Source organism: Schistocerca piceifrons, chromosome 7 (genome assembly GCF_021461385.2).
Source record: "Schistocerca piceifrons isolate TAMUIC-IGC-003096 chromosome 7, iqSchPice1.1, whole genome shotgun sequence".
NCBI lineage: Eukaryota > Metazoa > Arthropoda > Insecta > Orthoptera > Acrididae > Schistocerca > Schistocerca piceifrons.
In genome coordinates, this window is record NC_060144.1 from 186,744,067 (window position 1) to 186,767,320 (window position 23,254).

General features: G+C 41.9%; 1 protein-coding gene across 4 annotated transcripts in view; it reads left to right on the top strand.

The window, feature by feature from the left end:
• The window catches only part of LOC124805084 (glycine receptor subunit alpha-3), a 603,880-nt gene that overhangs the window by 351,280 nt on the left and 229,346 nt on the right, over window positions 1–23,254 (top strand). For all 4 annotated transcript variants that reach the window (XM_047265520.1, XM_047265522.1, XM_047265521.1 and 1 more), the window contains exons 3-4: window positions 5,482–5,555; window positions 10,158–10,257. In XM_047265520.1, the coding sequence (XP_047121476.1) occupies window positions 5,482–5,555; window positions 10,158–10,257 (174 nt within the window). The remainder of the gene's footprint in view (window positions 1–5,481; window positions 5,556–10,157; window positions 10,258–23,254) is intronic.

The window sequence follows — 23,254 nt, forward strand, 5'->3', positions numbered from 1 at the left end:
AGCCGCATATACGTCTTAATCCCCTTTTCCCCTGTCTCAGTCCATCATCTCTTCCCCGTTTCTTTATCCATCTCATCCTCCTTCCCCCTCTCCCTGTCGAACACTCCTCCCCCTCTCTCTATTCATCTTCTGTCCTTCTCTCTCTCTCTCTCTCTCTCTATGTCGATCTCTTGCTGCTCCCTCTCTCTCCCCCTTCTCCCTCTCTGAGTCCATCACTCCTCTCCTTTCTTTCTCCGTCTTTCCCTATGTCCATTTCCTCCATCTGTCCATGCCTGCCGGAGTGGCCGTGCGGTTCTAGGCGCTACAGTCTGGAACCGAGCGACCGCTACGGTCGCAGGTTCGAATCCTGCCTCGGGCATGGATGTGTGTGATGTCCTTAGGTTAGTTAGGTTTAATTAGTTCTAAGTTCTAGGCGACTCATGACTTCAGAAGTTAAGTCGCATAGTGCTCAGAGCCATTTGAACCATTTGAACCATCTGTCCATGTTCTCTTCCCCTTTCTCTGACCTTGAGACTTGTTTATTGTTATTACGAATTCAATTTCTGTAGTAGCAATAGTAGTATTCTAATCATAAACCAATAATATACATATAAGAATTACGCACCTAAAACACGCCCATATTCATATGCAACGTTGTGTCAAAATTCCAAAGCAGTCCATGCAGAAATTTCGGAGATAAAGATTTCTTAGAAACGAACATCTATGTTTGTAATTATACAGAAAATGTAGATGTTGCTAATTGCAGATCGCCAAAAGTCTTTGGAATTTTGACAGTGGTATACACGCGTTTTTATTTACCTATTCTTTTAAATGCATGTAATAGATAAATTTATATAAATTTAGTAATAGGGAAATGTCATTACAAAAAATTACTGAGTTACATATGCATATATTATACCATCATATATTAAAGAATTAGGTACTTAAAAACACGCCTCTATTAGAATATATTGTGACAAAATTTCAAAGAAATCGATCAAGAGCCTTCGCAGATTAACGATTCTGAACAAACGAAGATTTACGTTTTTATTTACATAGATTAACAAGTCTCATTTCTTAGATTTACACCACATGACTATACTGACAAATTTTTATCATATCTATGCGGGAACATGTTTATAATAAACACTACGCTGTGTCTATATAACAATCATCCTCCAACGAATTTATGTGAATTTGAATCCTTGTGTCAAAGTTTCGGAGCTCCGTAACGCCCCATCATTCCGTTAATGACAATTACCTCAAACCTTAGGGCAAGTAACATACAGAATTGCAGTGCAGCGACATTAAGCGAGGATTAGTTATAACTATCTGCACTAGGTATTTTCATAGTGTGTATTCATAATTTGTGTGCTAAACATGTACATCTCAGAAGTTTCTTGTTTCTGAATAGTTATACGGATGGTATGAAGACAGAATGGTCGTTACTTTTGTGTCGTCGTTGCCACTGTAGAGTCCTGTACCACTGGAAGCAAGGAGCAGATGTTGTTTGATAGCTGGTATCCTCTTTCTATAACACAGCTGCACCCATGTATTAACAGGGTTGTTTATTAACATAAACAGAGAGCTACTTATCTTTAAGCAAGTTGTTGTTGAACAAGCTCTTCCATAATAGTCCACATTAGCCTCACTGCAGGTGAAGTACAAATCCTGTTATGTACACTACTCTGGTCACTAGGTACTGACTGACTCTGACCTAGACACTGTGACTGACTGTGTCTGTGACTGGGCTGACTGTCTGTGACTGACTGAGCTGCGACTGATAACTCAGCTGCTGACTTAATGACTGCGTGGAACTGTGACTGACTGGCTGGACCCTCCGGTCCGCGGCGGTGATCTAAATACTTGCGGGTGAGAGGGCGTTGGCGGAGCGTTACTTGCGAGTCTGTCTTTGACCTCTCTCCTGATAGACGCACTTGCTTCAGCGCCTATTATCGATCTTCTCACAACCTCTTTGCTGGCCGGTGTGCTGGCAGTGGCTTACACCGGCACAGTTACTATTGGTGGACATGTTTTTATTTTATGTGGTTTGATTGCTCCACTTGTGGAATTATTGAGGAAAGTGAGTAAAGTCCTCTGTGTCAATTTCCTGCATCCTTGCCGTGGGATCCACTATAAATGAGGCACCTGAGCTTACATTAAATTGTAATAATATTGACCAAAATAAGGAGTGTGCATTTGGTAAGGCATGCAGGCGTCATTTGGATACGTATGAAAATCAAAGATAAATGCTTATTTGCAGAGCAGTGGGAGCATCAGTCAAAAATGGTTCGGATTCCACATTGAATAGTAGGTCGCCTTCTACTGTAGAATTACTAGTGTATGTTAGCGACACCCAAGTCATCGAAGTGGTGACATAGTGAAAAGCACCAGGCCATTGACCCACACAAATAACTTATTATTAGAGAAAGGATTTTAAGTTGCAAATTATGGTCGGAAAAGAGGGGAAAGGTACTAAAAATAAATTCAAAAATGTGCAGAAAAGGTGTGGATGAAATTACTTTATTGGGTTTAAACCAACTACGTTAACTTCCTTTGTCCCATTTTCAGGGTTCTGTTATACCGGATTACAAAGATCATTCAATGTTTTTGACACTAAGTTGCTGGCACTTTAAGCCAAATAGCTCCTTACATATGGAGAAACTTAGCTCGACATCTACGAAACCAATGGAGAATATCTTTTCAGCAGCCAGAAAGGACGTTCGATAAAAGTTTCAAAGGTTTCCACATCTGATTGTCTGCAAATTTAATTCGAATTTGTCTTTAACAAATCCATCAAGTATGTTCCTAACATTCAACAACTTCTTCCACTGTTCCTCCTTTCCATACTTCTAAGTCGCATCAGGCAAATACTTGTAGCGATACATTGCAAAAAGTCCCAACTGTAGGTCTTTGTTGTTGACTAATTCTTGGGCTTCCTCAATGGCTGCTGCGTCGATTGAGTCTAGGGCACATATGAAGTACTGACTTATCTAAGTCTTCGCACATTCACGTGCCCCACATTGTGATAACAGGAAACTATGGAAGGTAGAGCCCTGCCATTTCTTGATGTAGAAGTTGACGACTGAGAGCATTTAGGTTGTTTGGTTGATTTGGGGGAGGGACCAAACAGTGAGGTCATCGTTCACATCGGATTGGGGAAGGAAGTTGGCCATGCCCTTTGAAAGGGACCATCCCGGCATTCGCCTCAAGCGATTTTGGGAAATCACGGGAAAATTAAATCAGAATGGCCGGATGCGGGTTTGAACCGTCGTCCTCCCGAATGCGAGTGCAGTGTGTTAACCACTGCGCCACCTCGCTCGGTGTGAGTCATTTACCCTTCAGTAATTCCTCCTAAAACCTTCGCAAACACGGTGAAGACAATGTGCAATACATGTCACATGGTTGAGATTGGGTTATGTGTATTGTTGGAAAGCCGCGCGGGATTAGCCGAGCGGTCTAAGGGCGCTGCAGTCGTGGACTGTGCGGCTGGCCCCGGCGGAGGTTCGAGTCCTCCCTCGGGCATGGGTGTGGGTGTTTGTCCTTAGGATAATTTAGGTTAAGTAGTGCGTAAGCTTATGGACTGATGACCTTAGCAGTTAAGTCCCATAAGATTTCACGCACATTTGAACAAAAAAAAAAAAAATGGTTCAAATGGCTCTGAGCACTATGGGACTTAACTTCTGAGGTCATCAGTCCCCTAGAACTTAGAACTACTTAAACCTAACTAACCTAAGGACAACACACACAACCATGCCCGAGGCAGGATTCGAACCTGCGGCCGTAGCGGTCGCGCGGTTCCAGACTGCAGCGCCTAGAACCGCTCGGCCACTCAGGCCGGCGCACATTTGAACATTTTGAACAATTTTTGTTGGAAAGTCGAAAGCATCCAAGCATGCTTGACCAGTCACCACAAGGCTGACTTTTTCGTATTGTATGCCCACTGGACGCAGGTTCATACATGAGTCGCTGAATGATTGCATTACCGTGCGGGCAACTGTCTTCTTGAGTTGATGCGTTTTAGAAACATTTACCCATTCACCAAACAATGGAAACACCGACGTATTCAAAGTATATCTTTGCAGCTCGTCAGTAGTTTCACCTAAAACCACTCCCACTTCATGTTCACTGACCGCCTCTTTCATTTTCTCTAAAACGTTCCGATAAAGTAGGTGTATGCCACATTTTCTCAGAGAGCTCTCATGCGGTTTTGACCTTTGCGAGTATGATTTGAGTGCAGGATTGTTTATCTTATGAACTGGAATTCCTGACTGGATTAATTCTATAGCAAAATCCACCCTAAACTCATTCAATGACCACTGCTTTTCAGATCCTGAAATGAAGGCGTGAATCAGTGTAGTTTGCTTAGGTTTCGACTTGCAAAGTTCAACGTACTTCAAAAATTTGTTGTTCTGGATGTGCTAGTTTACTCTATTTCCTTTATTCTTGTCATCTATTGCAAAATTTGCATCACAGACGGTACATCGCAGAATGATGCCATCAGTTCCGACAAACTAAGTCTTGATTTCTTGTGAAAGTGCACACAACTTCTTAATCTGCGGCGTGATTTTGTTGTAAAAATCCGTTCTGGTAAAACATTAACAAGGGCAACAAGAAAATACACAGTCGATAGATAGGAACCGTTAAATTTATGCCAGGTCAAACCGATTTAGGTCTCAACTGTTGCAACATCATTGTTTAATTTTTTTTGGTTTCTGAGCGGCAGGTTGACCATTGTTGATGAGGCTGACTACTTTTGCTGAGGTTGTCCATTGTTGCTGGTGGTATGGATAATTACCGGCGCTCTCCATAAACTATATTTTCATACTTATTGACCATTGTGGATTCTGATTAAATTAAATATAAACCATGTTCAAGAAAAAAAAAGAAAATCTGTCTAAGCTACTAAAAACACAGATAAAAATGGGGGATTGAGGGTGGGGGAGGGGGGGGGGGGCGCTTAAGCGTGGAACAGAAGCGGTAAAGTACAAAATATAGTAATCTCACAAATAGTCGCAAAACGTGCAACAAACTACTTATTTTGCTTTATGTCCCCAAATGCGTATATTGTCCTATCTGAGTGAAAATAGCTATATTTTTGGAAAGATGCTGCACCTTGTAATCCTTTCTTTAGAAATCATCAGACAGTCAGTAGTTTTACTCCGACCTACGAGTATTGGGACAGCTGTTGAAAGCTCGAGAATTTTATTAATAACGACGCTTGCTCAGTGGACAAATCAATAAGAATTACACATTAAAAATAGTCTCTTCTCCTTCCCTTCACAATTACTGCGTCTCTTTCATATCCTTGAATTACAGTCTTGGTTTCTGAACAAGTTGCATATAATCTTTCGCTTATTGTATTGTACCGTTGATAGCCTCAGAATATTGAATGGTGTATTTTAGTCAAATTTTTGATATATAAAGAAGGTATTGGATTATGGCCGCAATGGAGTGTGTTGTGCATTAGACTGTAGTTTTGTGTTTTTTGCACTGTTTCAGTGTGAGGTGCACGGGTGGTGTGAAGAACTACACTATCAAGCCGAGGGTCGTCCTGCCAGAGGACTACGTCAAAGGTGAGTGCCTCTGTGTCATTCACCATATTGCTCTAAACCGAAGAGAAAGTTGTTCAGCCAAACGCTACAAACAGCAACAACGGAGATATCTCAAGGAAAATGCTACTGATCTCTATATTAGGGAACTTTAAAAAAACAACTCAGTTTACTGTTGTTAAAACCTGGTCATTATTTCACCTTTATCAAAGCTAGAATTGAATTCGTTCAACGCTGAACAGGCTTTAATAGAAACACTTACCGTTGTTACATAATTGCATCAGTCATTGGTTTCAAGTGTAACGGAGGAAAAGAGTCATACCTTTTGTTGTCTGAAGACGATCTGCAGTCTCCAGATGATATTTACATGCTTGAGTGAATATGCATTCCGATCGCTTTAATCACTAGAACAACGTGATTGTAATCCTAACAATTCGGAAATAAGGAAATGGGTTTCGAACCACAACCTAACGAGGTAGCGCTATGTACATTCACGTACCAGGCGACAGCAAGATTCATATCCGGAAGAACAGACACTACCCATTCATATAACTGATATGCCTCGATTTGCTGTGAATCCACAATCATCAGCGCAGATGCACACTTATGTTCGACACCCAGTGGGAATCTAAAATTAGCGAGCACGGAGAACATGGACGGCAACTGTGGATGCAGCTGTTATCATCAGTTCCTTTCCTTTCTAAGCCCTCCATCTTCAGTGTACATAATGTGACATCATTTATCGACGTTATTTTACTTGATACGATGCATTATATTACGCGACATGGGTGCTAATCCCAACAAGTAAAAAAGCGAGGATGTATCATTGCTTTTTACTTAAATGTTTTTGAAGCTGCCAGATTAGTCGAAAAGCTAGTTCCCTTGTTTTACATCCCTTATTCTACCCAGCTTATATTCGCCATTTTTGTGCAACGATAGGAGCAGTTTTCATTTGGTATTGTATATTACCTATTTTTCTCCATAACTTACTACTTTTCTCAGAATTTGGAGTATTTTGCACATTTTACACTGTCCATCTCTTTTTCTAAGTCGACAAATGCAATGAACGTGTCTCGGTTTATCTTAAGTTTTGCTTCCATCATTAAGCTCAACGCCGGGACTGCCTCTCTGGTGCATTTGCCTAAGCCCAACTGATCGTCATCTAACAACTCCTCAATTTTCTGTACCATTCTTCTGGAAATTATTAGTGTTAGCGACGTGGCTGTGTGAAGAGTTAAGCGACTGTGCGATACTTTTCGCACCGATCCTGCACTGGCTACGGCTTTGCCGCAGTGGTAACACGGGCTCCCGTCAGATCACCGAAGTTAAGGTCTGTCGGGCTTGGCTAGCACTTGGATGGGTCACTGACCGGGTCTGCCGAGAGCCTTTGGCAAACGGGGTGCATTCAGCCCTTGTGAGGCCAGTTGAGGATCTACTTGACTGAGAAATAGCGGAACCGGTCAGGAAAACTGACAATGGACGAGAGAGCAGTGTGCTGACCACATGTCGCTCCATATCCGCATGCGGTGACACCTAAGGGGTGAGGATGTCACGGCGGCCGGTCGGTACCGTTGGGCCTTCAAGCCTGTTCGGACGGTGTTCATCTGCACTTACTATCTTTGGGATAGTATAGATGATATTTTTCCAAACGCCTGATTGTATCCATTCTCATAGATTCTACACACCAAGTTGAACAATCGTAATTTTGGAGGGATATTATCTATACCTTCTGCCATATTTAATCGCAAGTCTTCCAAAGCTTTATTGAATTCTGACTCTGATAATGGATCTCCTATGTCTTCCATATCGATTCCCATTTCTTCTATCACATCATCGAACTGTTCCAACCCTCTTCTTCCTCCCCCCCCCCTCCCCCCTTTCCACGCCGTAGGGGACTTCAGTGTACTCTTTCCCCCAATCCGCTCTCTCCCGTCCGCTTAACAGGGGAATTCCCGTTGCCCTCTTAATGTTCACTTCCATGCTTTTCAATTCACCGAAGGTTGTTGTAACTTTTCTACATATTGAATGAGTACTTCCTTTCCGGCTTCTTCACATTTTTCCAGCAACCATTTCGCCTTGTCTTTCTCCATTTCCTATTTCATTTAAGTGGTTTGTGTTGCTGTATTGTTGTTTTCCCCTGGACATTATTGTGCCTCATCCTTTTGACTATCAGTTAAAGCATTTCTTCTGCTTGCCAAGATTTATTACAACTTACCTAGATACTCTGTTTTTTTGTCCAACTTCCGTGATTGCCATTTTTAGCGATGTCCATTCATCATAAACTGATCTGCCTTCTGTGGTATTCGTTGTCGGAGTATGTACTGATATAGGAAATTTGAAATGCATCTCAGCATGCCTCAGTTCTTCGGTGTCGTACTTTGTTCCACAGTAATTCTTGCGGACTCTCTCTTAAACTACAGTCTGCTTTTCATCTTTACTAAATTGTGTATCTTCTCCTGCATACGCCTTACAATCGAATATCTGATTTCGGAATCTCTGTCTCGTCATTTTGTAATCCAGATGGAAGCTTCCCGTATATACAGGCCATTTCTAAGTATGCCTTCTCCTCTTGTAATTTTTGAGCAAAGTATTCGCTATTACAAACCTAAATTTATGGCACAACTCAATTAGTTTAGGTCCTTTCTCATTCCTTCTCCCAAGCCCACATTCTCCTGTAATTCTAACTTCTGTTCCTTCCTGCTCCAAGGACGAGAAGTTGTCCTAATACCCTGCTTGCTCCTCCTCCGTTTTTGACAACGCCCTTGGCATAATGAGGTTGACTCCTTATACTGGAAGTCTTCGGTCGCCATTACTGCTGATTTTTATTCAAAGATTGTGAAAACCTGAAAAGATTACACGAAGTCTAGGCGTCACACCTAAGCTCCCTCGACAGGCAATGATGGTCAGTCGAGGTTCAAGGAGGCCAGAAATGCAAATCCTTACCCATCACGAGGTCCTGCTTTAGATATTGTAGGGAAGCAGTCTACTCACGCCTTATAAAATTCTCATCAGTCTATCCATTGTGTGCCAGCCTAGTCCGCTGTAACTAGCTCTGACGTCATAAATGTTGCGCAATACTTTAAAAATCAAGTAAGTAACCTGAAACGTTTCTAGCATGTCAGGAATAATACTAAATCAATATGCGTTGAACACCAGTTCAACAACTTTAACCATTTTCGAAATTTGGACGTTTTTCTGTAAAAATCATTGGCGCAACAGAAAAGAGCTAGAAACTTAAAAATTTATATTTAGATTCCTTTTTCATAATAATTTAGTAGAAACAGTATTTTGGATCTCACAAATTAAAATTTTAGTTGAAATTCATGATTTTTTGGTTTTTGTCTTAGAAATTAAGGAAGCAAGATAGATTAAGTAGGCGCATAAATAAGGCTAGGATGTTTAAATTTAAGTAGAAGGGAGATCCGCTATAGTCATAAATATGTGAGAAGTTTCAATTGAATAACTATAAAACTATAGCGATAGCGTATCTCCAAAGGGCAAGTTCAGAGCTCGTCTACTGCGTGTAGTGTAATTAAATTAATTCTCTCGCCCAAAATATTTTACTTAGCCACGTCAGACTGTTATTATGATTACTTACCTGTGTGCTGATTGCGCATTTAAATTGAGAGATTCATAGGCCATCAGCAAAGGAAGCAATGATTTATTCAATAACTTAAAGTGGTGCATTACTAGCCGAGCGGCTAGTCGGGAGAGCCGATTTGATCAGGCGTTCCCTTAGCCGTCCGCACCGCGGCTTTATATATAAGAACGCTGCGCGAGAGAGAAGGCCCCAGTTCTCTCCAGACGGTGAATAGCACACCATCTGTGTCGGGAGTCGCGTCGCGTCGGTATCATTGCTATAAACAGCCTCGGATGCCGTATTAAGTTACTCGGGATACGCGTAACCATGAAATCATTTTCGAGTGAAGTGTTAATTCTGGGATGACTTTAATGATCTATCTTCAGTTTGCGTATGTCGTATTTTCACGTGCCGCCGCGGGACAGACATTCTACTATTATTTAGCGTGGCGTTTATTGAACATTATCATCAAATTATGGCTAGCATTCACTTAAACATTTAATTTGGACAGTTATAGTTGCATCAGCGCATTAGACTCTGAACTGCTCTGGTAGTTGGGTTGTGTGGATTCTTTTTTTTTTTTTTGATCTGTGACTTTCAGAATATAGCGAACGTTTTTACAGGATCGTTTTTGATTATGAATCCCAGACAATCTAATTCCTCAGAGCTATAAGCTGTAGCTATAAGTGTATTTCTCAGATGAAATGGGCACTAGGAATTCTAATTACAGGCTTAACGTTTTGCTAATCACTTTCTGGTTGCCAATATTGTAGTTAGAGAGTCAGTGTTTTGAGAACGGCAAAAGACAACATAAATAATAGAAACATTTATATAACAATTAATTCCACCAGCCGCCCACAATTGGTGCATCGGCAGAGAAATGCATCTTTTCTACATAACATTCTATTTATATTTAAACAACAATTAATTCCACCCGCCGCCCCACAGTATGATTACAAATTCCCCAGCTTGATTGATATGAATAGTATACAGAATTTGATATGCTCATAAGTTTTCTCAAGGAGAACTTTGTTCGTCTGTTTCAGAGATCCGTCCGCCTTCTCGCAAAGGCCAACCTGTCAGTGTGGAATTCAGCATTTACGTAGTCGATATCAACTCCATAAACGTCGAAGACATGGATTTTCGGTAAGCATCCTTTCAGTCTGCGTATAGCATCTACTAAATCTTGAAATGTTCCTATTAGTCAGCACTTTCATTTCTTCGCAGTATATTTTTGCCTTTCTGTGTGTATCGATATTTATATTGGCTACTAACTATACGCCCGTGTGTCCGAACGGAAGTTAAAAACGTACCTTTGCATAGATCGCTTTACAGGGTTCCGCATCTCAGTTGGTCAAAAACCGAACTCTTATAGGCTCACTTTGCTAGCCAAGAAGTCAAATATACAGGGTGATTATAATTAAAGTTGAACTTTCAAACCGCTGTAGAAATAACACCACTGGTCAGAATGACGTCAAATTGCAACGGAATATTATCGGAGAAGGGGGTAAAACGTACGGCAGAAGAAAAATAAATAGTTGCAAAATTTAGCAATAGATGGCGCTGTAAGCATCATAATTTAATAGTGGTCGACTACAAATGACAAATGAATCATACAACAATGCCTAAGGTGTACGTTTGACGTTAAAATACTGTAATACTCAGTGTGCATGGGTGTACAGGTGTGATACTGTTATTTACGTAAGCCCATCCACCCCGGCAAGGTCATATCACATCGGATGGGAAAAATCGGTTTTTAATTGTCCTGAGGCCAAAAATCGCATGAAAAGCATCAATCAAAATAAAATCAGGTTATTGATTTCCTTGTGACTGGCGCAAAATACGTTCAGTAAGTTGTCCACCGTTTTCTGCGACAAGTTGAAATCGAGAGACAGCATGCTCCATAACTGATCGAAGTGTTTCCAGGGTCACGTTTAGAATGTGTTGCGCAGTGCGTCCCTTCAATGCAGCTGGGTTTGCAATCGCAACACCGAACACAACATCTTTCAGATAGCCCCACAGCAGAAGTCACACGGATTAAGATCAGGTGATCGGGACGGCCAGGCTGTAGGGAAATGGCGGCTGATAATTCTAGCATTTCCGAAATGACCCTTCAGCAGCTGCTTAACTGGATTTGCAATTTGCCGAGGTGCGCCATCTTGCATAAAAATGATCCCATCCACGCTGTTGGAGAGCTGGAATGACGTGGTTGCGCAAAAGACACTCATAGCGCTTACCTAGTAGTAGTAGAAGTAGATTTATTCATCCGTAGATCTCTTTTTACAAGGATATAGTACATGTCAAAGTATTTACAGCTTTAGACCAATTTAAAATAAGCTGATTCGTATACACATATATTTACAGGCTTCTAGTGAGAGACAATCATTAGATTTCCTCCTGGTATAGAATACTTTTTTTTTACAAATAACTTATTTAATAATGTAATGCCACACAGTTCACTCATATCTCACTATCAGTCACTGCACACACTATACACACATTTTTTCATAACACTTCACTCACTACACACACACACACACACGCACGCACACAGGACCAGAAGCACCTCTCTCTTCGAAAAAATATGGCCCTATGATAAATGATGTCATAAACCCGCACCAAACAGTGGCCTTTTCAGGATGAAGTGGTACTGGTTGATATGCAAGTGGAATTTCCGTTGCCGATATTCGACAATTCTGTGTATTGACATAACCTGTCAGATGGAAGTGTGCTACGTCTGTCCACAAAATCTTCCACGGGCAATCACTGTCCACTTCCATGCGAGCAAGAAATTTTAAAGCGAAGGTCTCTCTTGCTAGCAGGTTAATAGGGAGCAACTCGTGCACATGTGTAATTTTGAATGGGTAGCAAAGAAGGATGTTTTGTATGATTTTACGCACCGTGCTCACGGGTACGTCCAATGTTCGGGGAATTCTCCGTGCACTACACGTCTGCACACCGCCACTCGCCTCCTCCTGCATTTATATGGCCACTGCTTCCACTGACGTCGAATCAATTCGTTTCTTCCCTCTACCAGGTTGCACACCAAAAGAATCCGTCTTTTCGAATTTCCGAATCATTTTCTCCAGACCCACGGCAGTCATCGGTCCAACGCCAATTTTGAAGCCCTTCAGTGTTCGGAACTTCTGCAGAACGACGTGTGCACAGTCATCATTCTTGTAATATAGTTTTACAGGCAGAGCGCGATCCTGCATTGAGACAGTCGTGGCGAACGTCGCAGACGCGAAAGAAGTAAAAGTCGTGCACCCAGCGTGTTTATACCAACTTCAGTGGGTCGGGGCATGACGGATGTTTTCATTTACGTATTCTGACACATACAACGCCATCTATTGATCAATTTTCACACTATTTTTTTCTTCTGCCATACGTTTTCCCCCTTCTCCGATAATATTCTGTTGCAATTTGACGTCAGTCTGACCAGTGCTGTTATTTCTGCAGCGTTTTGAAAGTTTAACTTTCTTTATAATCACCCTGTAAATGAAACTACGGTATCGAAAGAAGGTAAGACATTTCATTAAACTTTTAATACACAAAGCGAAATCAATAACTCCGTATATACTATCCAAGCAAATGCAATGTTAGTCTGTATTCGTAAAAATAAGACTGCGGCGCTTAATTCTATCACTGACGCAAACTTCCGGAAATACTTCTGTTACTGAGGTAGAAAAAGCTGATAACGCCATCTATTCTTTCTTTGGTGTACCACGTCATCACTAATGTAAATACCCGAACTACTAACTAAGCAGACTGCTAAAACTTTAAATTACGGTATCGTTTTTTCTTTTTTTTTCTCGTGATCCCAGTGTGCTGAAATAAAGCCTGTATGATACTCCAAGCTGCGCCCAAGTGACCTGTGAAAACCCCATGAAATTGACATGCGTTTCGTAGACATCTTACTGGTCATTACAATTATATAAGGTACTTTTCGAAATGGAAGCGTTTTTCCAAACTGCTATGTAACTCACCAACCTTTACCATATTATCAGATTAACTAAGTAAGCAGTGTCATAGGAAAACCGTTGACCATCCTATAGTGCTATATTATGCTTTCCCTTGCGTAGCCCTATTAAAATTGTTTTGTGTTAAAGGACTACTCGAAAAATTGAATCCGAAGTATGATATGCACAAAGGCGTATTGAAAACGTAAACAATGCACACTGATGCCGCATGGCTGGTTCATGACGCTCTGTCAACAGTTGAATGAAGAGTATTGTCAAGCCGCCAGTACTTGACCTCAGACATTCAGTGTGTATAGACATATATGTAATTTGAGGGTCATCAGTACTCCTCGTCAGTATTTTTGGTATTGACAGTACGTCAATATGCGCCCTCGGACATCGGTATCTAGAAGGTTTGACAATATTATTGAACGTTTGAGAGCACCATTACTCTTCGCCTTTTTACGAGGGAAGAGAACACGGCTAGTGGAGGACGAGTCACAACAAGCGACCTCGTGTCTTGACTTATCCGTAGATACTCAAATGTTTTTGAAGAAACGACGATCAAAGATTTAGAGGCATTTTCGAGGTACTTGCTTTTTACGGTGTGATGTCATCAGACAAAATGGTAACTTGGCGGTTCGCTCCGGGGCTTTTTAATTTTGCGCTCTGTGTTCGAAATCCGACTAATGTTTTTAATTATTTTATTTTATTTTATTGTTTTCACTTATCTACCCGTGTCCAAATAAGTTTACTACATGGATGTTTCTTATCAAGTTAGAGAATACAAGGTGGTACAGTAACTGCAAAATTACAGCTGGTTTCCACTATAAGTGTCACACATTTATTATACAGGGTGATTCAAAAAGAATATCACAACTTTAGGAATTTAAAACTCTGCAACGACAAAAGGCAGAGCTAAGCACTATCTGTCGGCGAATTAAGGGAGCTATAAAGTTTCATTTAGTTGTACATTTGTTCGCCATTTCAGCCAATAAAGTTTTTGGTCCCTTTTTCTTCGAAGGTGCTACTGTAACTGGACTACAGTATCTGGAGATGTTAGAGAATTGGCTGTTCCCTCAGCTCGAACAAGAAGCACAACAATTCATATTTCAGCAGGATGGATCGCCACCACATTGGCACTTATCTGTCCGTAACTACCTGAACGTCAACTACCCGAGGCGATGGATCGGCCGCCAGGCAGCCCGTGACAGAGCACGTCATCACTGGCCTCCAAGAAGCCCTGATCTTACCCCCTGCGATTTTTTCTTATGGGGGTATGTTAAGAATATGGTGTTTCGGCCACCTCTCCCAGCCACCATTGATGATTTGAAACGAGAAATAACAGCAGCTATCCAAACTGTTACGCCTGATATGCTACAGAGAGTGTGAAACGGGTTGGAGTATAGGGTTGATACTGCTCGTGTGTCTGGAGGGGGCCATATTGAACATCTCTGAACTTGTTTTTGAGTGAAAAAAACCTTTTTAAATACTCTTTGTAATGATGTATAACAGAAGGTTATATTATGTTTCTTTCATTAAATACACATTTTTAAAGTTGTGGTATTCTTTTTGAATCACCCTGTATAATGTATGTGTTTGTGGTATAACTCTTAATATTTTATTCATATGTTTATACTTCGAAAGATTTGGTGCATTCTCTTAGATGAAACCTATCGTAGAAACATTCGAAACACATACTCGAACATCACGAGTATCGCACGAAGACAGTTTTGCCACAGTGATACATCTTCGCATGAATCTCAGTCGGGAAAGACACGTCGTTAACATTGCTGATGATGGAAATGATCGTATGGCATTGTTGGCCGGGAGGCCCCAGTCGGGGGAGTTCGGCCGCCGTATTGCAAGTCAGTTTTAGGTGACGCCACATTGGCGACTTGCGAGTCAATGATGATGAAAATGATGATGAGGGACACACAACACCTAGTCCCCTGCCGGAAATCGAACCCAGGCCTCCTGCGTGGTAGGCGGTAACGCTACCGCTACGCTACGGAGGCGGACACCATTGCTAATGATTTCACGCTTTGCCAGTAATCTCGCGGCAAACCATGAGTAGCGGATCACTTTTCATTAAACTGGCGCTTGCAGTTGACTGTGAATCAAGATACACTACAGGAATTCTACCGAAAACAATGTTAAATGATTTTCTCATTTGTTTCAATTCATTCATCTGATGAACTATTAGTAGACGAATAAGGACAACGTTCTATCGATATATATACTGGAAAACATTCTTCTACACAGACGAGTATAAAAATAAAAAACAAAAATAAAAGTTCGAAACGGGGTGCAAAATTAAAAAATCCACTGTCACCATGTCGTCCGAGGACTGCATGCGTTAAAAGTCACATACATTTCCTGGAAAATACCTCGAAAACATTAGCTGTTGTTTTTTCAGGAGCGATCATCTACGGATAAGCCGAGACAAGTGTTCGCTTATTTTGACCCCTCTTCCACTAACCGAAGTATCTGGGAAATCGGGTTATGGCACTTACCGTGTTCTCCTCGTTAGTATAGTAAAGTCGAACAGGCCCTTTCTGCTGTGTTTCTGATGTTGAGAAGGAAGCTACTTTTCTTTGGCGCTGTTAACCATCGAGCGGGCGTGCATTTTTGATAACACTTTGTACACTTGTAAAGAATGGCTCTCTTTAAGTTACCAAGGTAAATATGTATGAGCAAAATCACAATTTAATCTTAGTTTAATTACACAACGATAAAATAAACTGACATAATATGAGCCAAAGCACTGTTTCATCAAACAATAATGTAATAAACTTTCATTATATCACGTTGTTGCCACGGACAGGTGTTACCCACAGTAATGACCCTCTCGAAGCGTGAAACAGCGCTGTTGCGTCAGATCCCAGCCACCTGCTTGTTGGATTGCTAATTATCTCTAGACAGCTGCCTGTAGGATTGTGCTGCTAGTTCATAATCTGTTTCATTTTCTTGCACGGATCGCAAATCTTTTCTCACCTAACTCTCTGTTGATTTTATGTTATTGCCTCTCACTTGAACATATGACAACACAGTTTATCGCTGTTAGCTGAAGCAATAATGAAGGGACAGACACGGGCACGCAATTGTGAAACAACAATGGAGCGGTGCCAAAAGTATTTGTGAATGGTGCACATTATACGTGAGTTGGAACTTAAATAGTGGCAACTATTTATTCACAGCCGATACAAAAGAATTACATGTTTGCACCTGTTCTGTCCTTCAAAGTAGTTACCAGCGTTGTGTAGAACCCGTTGCCAGCGATGTGGAAGGCGTAGTATACCGTTAGCAGAGCCTGTTCTGTTGATGGTGCGGTCTACTGCCTGTCGAATCTCTGGAACAGTTCTGAAGCGATTGCCACGAAGTGGTTCCTTCATCTTCGGAATCAAATCAAAGTCACAAGGATGTAAGTCGTATTGCTGTTCGGTTTTGGAGCATCACTTGCGACCAGCTTTGCGAAAGAAGCGGAGACACTTCCTGTGCAACCCACCCATCATTTTGCACGACAATGCAGGGGCGCATACAGCGCAATTGTGGCTGCTCTGTTCGGTAGATGGGACTGAGAAGTACTGTACCATCCACCATACTCCCCGGACATGTCCTTGTGACTTTGATTCCGAAGATGAAGGAACCACTTCGTGGCATTCGCTTCAGAACTGTTCCAGAGATTCGACAGGCAATAGACCGCTCCATTCCCACCATCAACAGAACAGGCTCTGCTAATGATATACTATGCCTTCCACATCGCTGGCAACGGGTTCTACACAACGCTGGTGACTACTTTGAAGGACGGTGACAGGTGCAAACATGTAACTCTTTTGTATCGGCTGTGAATAAATAGTTGCCGCTATTTAAGTTCCAACTCTCGAACGTAGGTGCACCCGCTCGAGGGTTAAGCGGACATTGCAACGCATGGAGTACCACGTGAGACCAACTCAATTTGTTTAGCGTTTTGTGTGGCGATTTTGGTTAGGGAATGTTCCGAGCGTGGGGGTCCGGTCGCGTGTTTCTGCACAGTGCAATACGAAGTCTGTTCAAGAAATTCCGGAACATTCGTAATTTCGCGCCTATGGTGTTTTGGAGCGAAATGCAGTTGGCATCCCTGAACACACCTGTGTTTAATGTGTAATTGCCAGAAGTTTCACTGTTCTATATCTGTCAGTTATTGTTCAGTGCTGTAATGAGTAGATCGTTGTGTCGCACAGTTGGCGAATTTCGAGATGACAGAGTTAGAGAAGCAACGCCTCCGCATTGCATTTTGCATGAAACTCAAGAAAACCATTACAGAGACACCAAATGATTAAGGAAGGCTACGGTGATGAGTGCTTAAGCCGTACTCGGTGTTACGAGTGGTTCACACGGTTTAAAAATGAGCGGACGGAAGTTAAAGATGGCTCTTTTTCGAGACGCCCTTCGACGTCTCCCGATGACGTTCATTGTGAGTACCAATCGAAGACCGACTGTCCGAGAGATTGCAGTTTCAGTTGGATCATGTCATGAGATCCTGACACAGCACCTTAGAACGCATCGTGTTACCGCCAAGTTCGTCCAACGGCTCACGAGTCAAAACCAAAAAGACCTTCGCCTCATAATCAATGAAGAGCTTATGGATCGCGCAGATGAGACCGACATGTTCCTTAAGAGAATCATAATTGGCGATGAGACGGGGGTCTACGGTTACGATGTTGACATCAAGGTTCAATCTTCACAAAGGGACAGGAAAAGTCCTCCAAGATCAAAGCAGCTCCTCAGGTCAGGTCAGATGACAGAGACATGCTGATAGTTTTCTCTGTCCCTGATGGATTAGCTCATCATGAATTCGTGACATAGGGACAAACTGTCAATCGGTGGTACTATTGGGACGTGTTGTGACGTCTGCGGGAAAATGTGAAAAGGAAACGGTCTGAAATGTGGCGAGACAATTCATGGCTCTTGCATCACGATAACGCACCCGGACATTCATCCCTACTGGTGCGTGAATATTGCACAAAAAACGAAACCACTGTGCTGCTTCATCCTCCGTACTCCTGCTGACAATTTTTTTATTTCCAAAGTTCAAAATCCCTTTGAAAGGACGAAGATTTGTAACGATAGATGAGATAAAAGAAAATTCGCAGATGACGCTTCGCGACATCCAGCAAGAAGCATACCTGAAATGCTTCCGTAAGTGGAAACTGCTTTTGGAGCGGTATATCAAGTGTAGATCAGAGTATTTCGAATGAGACCATGCGCAACAAGTAAAGAGTAAGCGCAGAAAAATTTTGTGAAAAAGTTCCGGAATTTTTTGAACAGACGTCGTATGCTCGAAGGTAGCTATTACGCACTACTTGGAAGCTGGTTATTGTATTACTGATTGCTTAATGTAATTCCGTGCTATTCTAAATTCAATGATGTTAAGTTTTCCATAAATTTCAGATTAATTTTACGAGTTATCAGAATCACGTATTTCAGACGATGTTGCTTTCATTTGTAAAGCTAAATGTAGGTTGGAATATCCCTACGGGACTAATCTGTAAAGTATAGATTACTTGTTAAACTGCCGTCTTACGAATTCATTTGCCAGCACCATATCATTCTTTGTACTTGACCTATTCGAATGTACCATAGTGGTGGGACGCCATCTTGCCTTACCCTTCGGCTAAACATTGGTACCAAGGCTGGCTCTAACATTGGGCAATAATAATAGGACAACGCCCACACACTGGAAGCAACATTCAGTTGAATTCGTATAGAGCCAACGTAAGAATAGCTCACGGACGGATCGTGGCCGCTGGGTTTGCGGTTTCAAACGTGATTAATTATATGTTGTCACTGCAAAATAAAAAAGAGAAAACAAATAAATGAAGATGGTGGGAAAGGACAGTAAAACATATATACAAAATTTCCACTCTCAGACTATCTATTGCGTGACATTCAGAATAAGACTACATGTTTTTGTTGTTGTTGTAGTCTTCAGTCCAGAGACTGGTTTTAAGCAACTTTCCGTGCTACTCTACCTTGTGCAAGCCTGTTCATCTCCGAATAACTGCTGTAACCTACAACCTTCTGAATCTACTTAGTGTATACATCTCTTGGTCTCCTTCTACGATTTTTGCCCTCCACACTGCCCTCCAATACTAAATTGGTGATCCCTTGATGCCTCAGAATATGCCCTACCAACCGATCCCACAAGTTGTGCCACTAATTCCTCTTCTCCCCAATTCTATTCAGTACTTTCTCAGTAGTTACGTTATCTACTGATCTAATCTTCAGCATTCTTCTGTAGCACTATATTACGAAAGATTCTATTCTCATCTTGTCTGAACTGTTTCTCGTCCATGTTTCACTTCCATACATGGCTGCACACCATGCAAGTACTTTTAGAAAAGACTTCCCGACACTTAAATCTGTACTCGATGTTAACAAATTTCTCTTCTTCAGAAACTCTTTCCTTGCCATTGCCATTCTACATTTTATATCCTCTCTACTCCGACCATCACCAGTTATTTAGTTCCCCAAATAGCAAAACACATTTACTACTTTAAGTGTCTCATTTCGTAATCTAGTACCCTTATGCCTTTGTTGATGTTCATCTTATATCCTCTTTTGAAGATACTGTCCATTCCGTTCAACTGCTCTTCCATGTGCTGTCTCTGGCAGAATTACAATGCCTTCGGCAAAGCTCAAAGGTTTTATTTCTTCTCAATGAATTTTATTTACTACTCCAATTTTTCCTTTTTTTCCCTTTACTGCTTGCTCAATATACAGATTGAATAACATCGGAGATAGGCTACAACCCTATCTCATTCCCTTCTCAACCACTGCTTCCCTTTCAGGTCTCTCGACTCTTCTGACTGCCTTCTGGTTTCTGTACGATTTGTAAATAGCCTTTCGCTCCCTGTATTTTGTCCCTGCCACCTTCAGAATATAAAAAAGAGAATATTGCAGGAACATTGTCAACAGCTTTATCTAACTCTACAAATACTATAAACGTAGGTTTGTCTTTCCTTAATCTATCTTCTAAGATAAGTCTTAAGGTCAGTATTGCCTCACATGTTCCAACATTACTACGGAATCCAAACTGATCTTCCCCAAGGTCGGCTTCTACAAGTTTTTCCAATCGTCTGTAAAGAATTCGTTTTAGTGTTTTGCAACCGTAAGTTATTAAATTGATAGTTCGGTAATTTTCACACCTGTCAACACCTGCTTTCTTTGGGATTGGAATTATTATATTCTTCTTGAAGTCGGGGGTATTTCGTCCGTCTCATACATCTTACTCACCAGATGGAAGAGTTTTGTCATGGCTGGCTCTCCAAAGGCTATCAGTAGTTCTAATGGAATGTTGTCTACTCCCGGGGCCTTGTTTCGGCTCAGGTCTTTCAGTGCTCTGTCAAATTCTTTACGCAGTATCGTATCTCCCATTTCTTCATCCTTGTCCTCTTCCATGTCCATAATATTGCCCTCAAGTACATCTCCCATGTACAGACCCCTTCTTTGCTGAGGACCGTTTTTCCATCTGAGCTCTTGATATTCATAGAGGTGGTTCCCTTTTCTCCAAAGGTCTCTCTCTAATTTTCCTGTAGGCAATATCTATCTTACCCTTAGTGATACATGTTTCTACAACCTTACATTTATCCTCTAGCTATCCCTGCTTAGCCATTTTGCATTTCCTGTCGATCTCATTTTTGAGACGTTTGTATTCCTTTTTAGCTGCTTCATTTACTACATTATTATATTTTCTCCTTTCAGCAATTAAATTCAATAATTCTTCAGTTACGCCAGGATTTCTACTATTCCTCGTCTTTTTACCTTCTTGATCCTCTGCTGCCTTCACTATTTCATCTCTCAAAGCTACCCATTCTTCTTCTATTACATTTCTTTCCCCTGTTCTTGTCAACCACTCCCTAATACTCTCTCTGAAACTCTGCACAATCTCTGGTTCTTTTAGTTTATCCAGGTCCCATCTCCTTAAATTCCTACCTTTCCTCAGTTTTTTCAGTTTTAATATACAATTCATAAACAATAAATTGTGGCCAGAGTGCACATCCGCCCCTGGAAATGTATTACAGTTTAAAACAGGTTCCTAAATCTCTGTCTTATAATTACATAATCTACATGAAACCTTCCAGTGTCTCCAGGCTTTTTCTACGTATACAATATTCTTTCATGATTCTTAAACCAAGTGTTAGCTATGATTAAGTTACGCTCTGTGCACAATTGTACCAGGCGGCTCCCTCTTTCATTCCTTACCCCCAGTCCATATTCACCTACTACTTTCCCTTCTCTTCCTTTTCCTACAGTCGAATTCCCCTCCACCATGACTACTAAATTTACGGCTCCCTTCACAATCTGAATAATTTCTTTTATCGCATCATATATTTCTCCAATCTCTTCGTCGTCTGCGGAGCGAGTCGGCATATAAACTTGTACTACTGTGATAGGCGTGGGCTTCGTGTCTATCTTGGTCACAATAATGCGTTCACTCTGCTATTCGTTGTAGCTTACCCGCGCACCTATTTTTTAAATTCATTATTAAACAATTCCTGCATTACCCCTATTTGATTTTGAATTTATAACCCTGCATTCACCTGCCCAAAAATCTTGTTCCTCCAGCCACTGAGCTTCACTAATTCCCACTATATCTAACTTTAACCTATCCATTTCCCTTTTTAAATTTTCTAACCTACCTGCCCGATTAAGGGATTCGACATTCCACAGTCCGATCCGTAGAACGCCAGTTCCGTTTCTCCTGATAACGACGTCCTTCTGAGTAGCCTCCTGCCGGAGATCCGAATGTGGGACTATTTTAGCTCCGAAATATTTTACCCAAGAGGACGCCATCATCGTTTAACCATACATTAAAGCTGCATGCCCTCGGGAAAAATTCCGGCTGTAGTCCGCCCTTACTTTCAGCAGTTCGCAGTATCAGCACAGCAAGGTCGTTTCGGTTGATGTTACAAGGCCAGATCAGTCAATCATCAGGACTGTTACCCCTGAAACTACTGAAAAAACTGCCGCCCCTCTTCAGGAACCATACATTTGTCTGGCCTCTCAACAGATACCATTCGTTGTGGTTGTACCTACGGTACGGCTATCTGTATCGCTGAGGCACGCAAGCCTCCCCACCAAGGCAAGGTCCATTCATGGGCTTGTTGCGAGACCTATTCAATGCCCCTGAGTTTCCGATACAGGTTCAAATGGTTCAAATGGCTCTGAGCACTATGGGACTTAACTTCTGAGGTCATCAGACCCTTAGAACTTAGAACTACTTAAACCTAACTAACCTAAGGACATCACACACATCCATGCCCGAGGCAGGATTCGAACCTGCGACCGTAGCGGTGGAGCGGTTCCAAACTGTAGCGCCTAGAACCGCTCGGCCACTTCGGCCGGCTCCGATACAGGAAATATGGTTCGGTACACGGATTCGGAATACACAGACATGCTCCTTATGTATGGGGAAGCTCGAGGTAACGCAAGAGCTACTAGTCGGCTGTACCACGCTCGTTTTCCGCGAGGTAGTACGCTATCGCACAAACTTTTTGCCCAAGTTGTGGAGCGGCTCCCAGAAACAGGTAACTTCACCGTGAGGAGGCAGGACTGTTGAGCTCCACGGCAACGCCGCACGCCAGAATTTGAAGATGATGTGCTGCATCGCGTTGAAGGGAACCCGTCAGCGAGTACTCTTGACAATTGCGCGTATAATGGGCGTTAGTCACAGTACTGTCAGGGACGTTCTGCATGAGCAAGAATTGCATTCGTAACTCTTATAAAGGGTACACGCTATGGGCCCAGCCGATTTTCTACGTGTTGCCCACTGCATCGATGCACCCCTGTTTCCAGGTTGAGTGCTGTTCACACATGAATATAAGGTCACTAGTGACTGTGTTCTGAATACGCGAAACAACCATATATGGGCAGACGAAAAAGCTTGTGCCAAGCATGTTTAGAAATTTCCGCACCGGTTTGGTATAAACGTGTGGGCAGGTATTCTAGACCCTCATGTGATTGGGTCGGACTTCCTTCCACTCAAGCTAACTGATCCTGCATACTTGATCTTCCTACAGAACGTATTGGACCCGTCTTTGCAAGCTGTGCCACTTAATGTAATCGGAAATGTGGTTTCAGCTTGATGGTGCATCACTTCATTTCTCATGTGCTGTTCGGCGATATCTCAACAGACGATA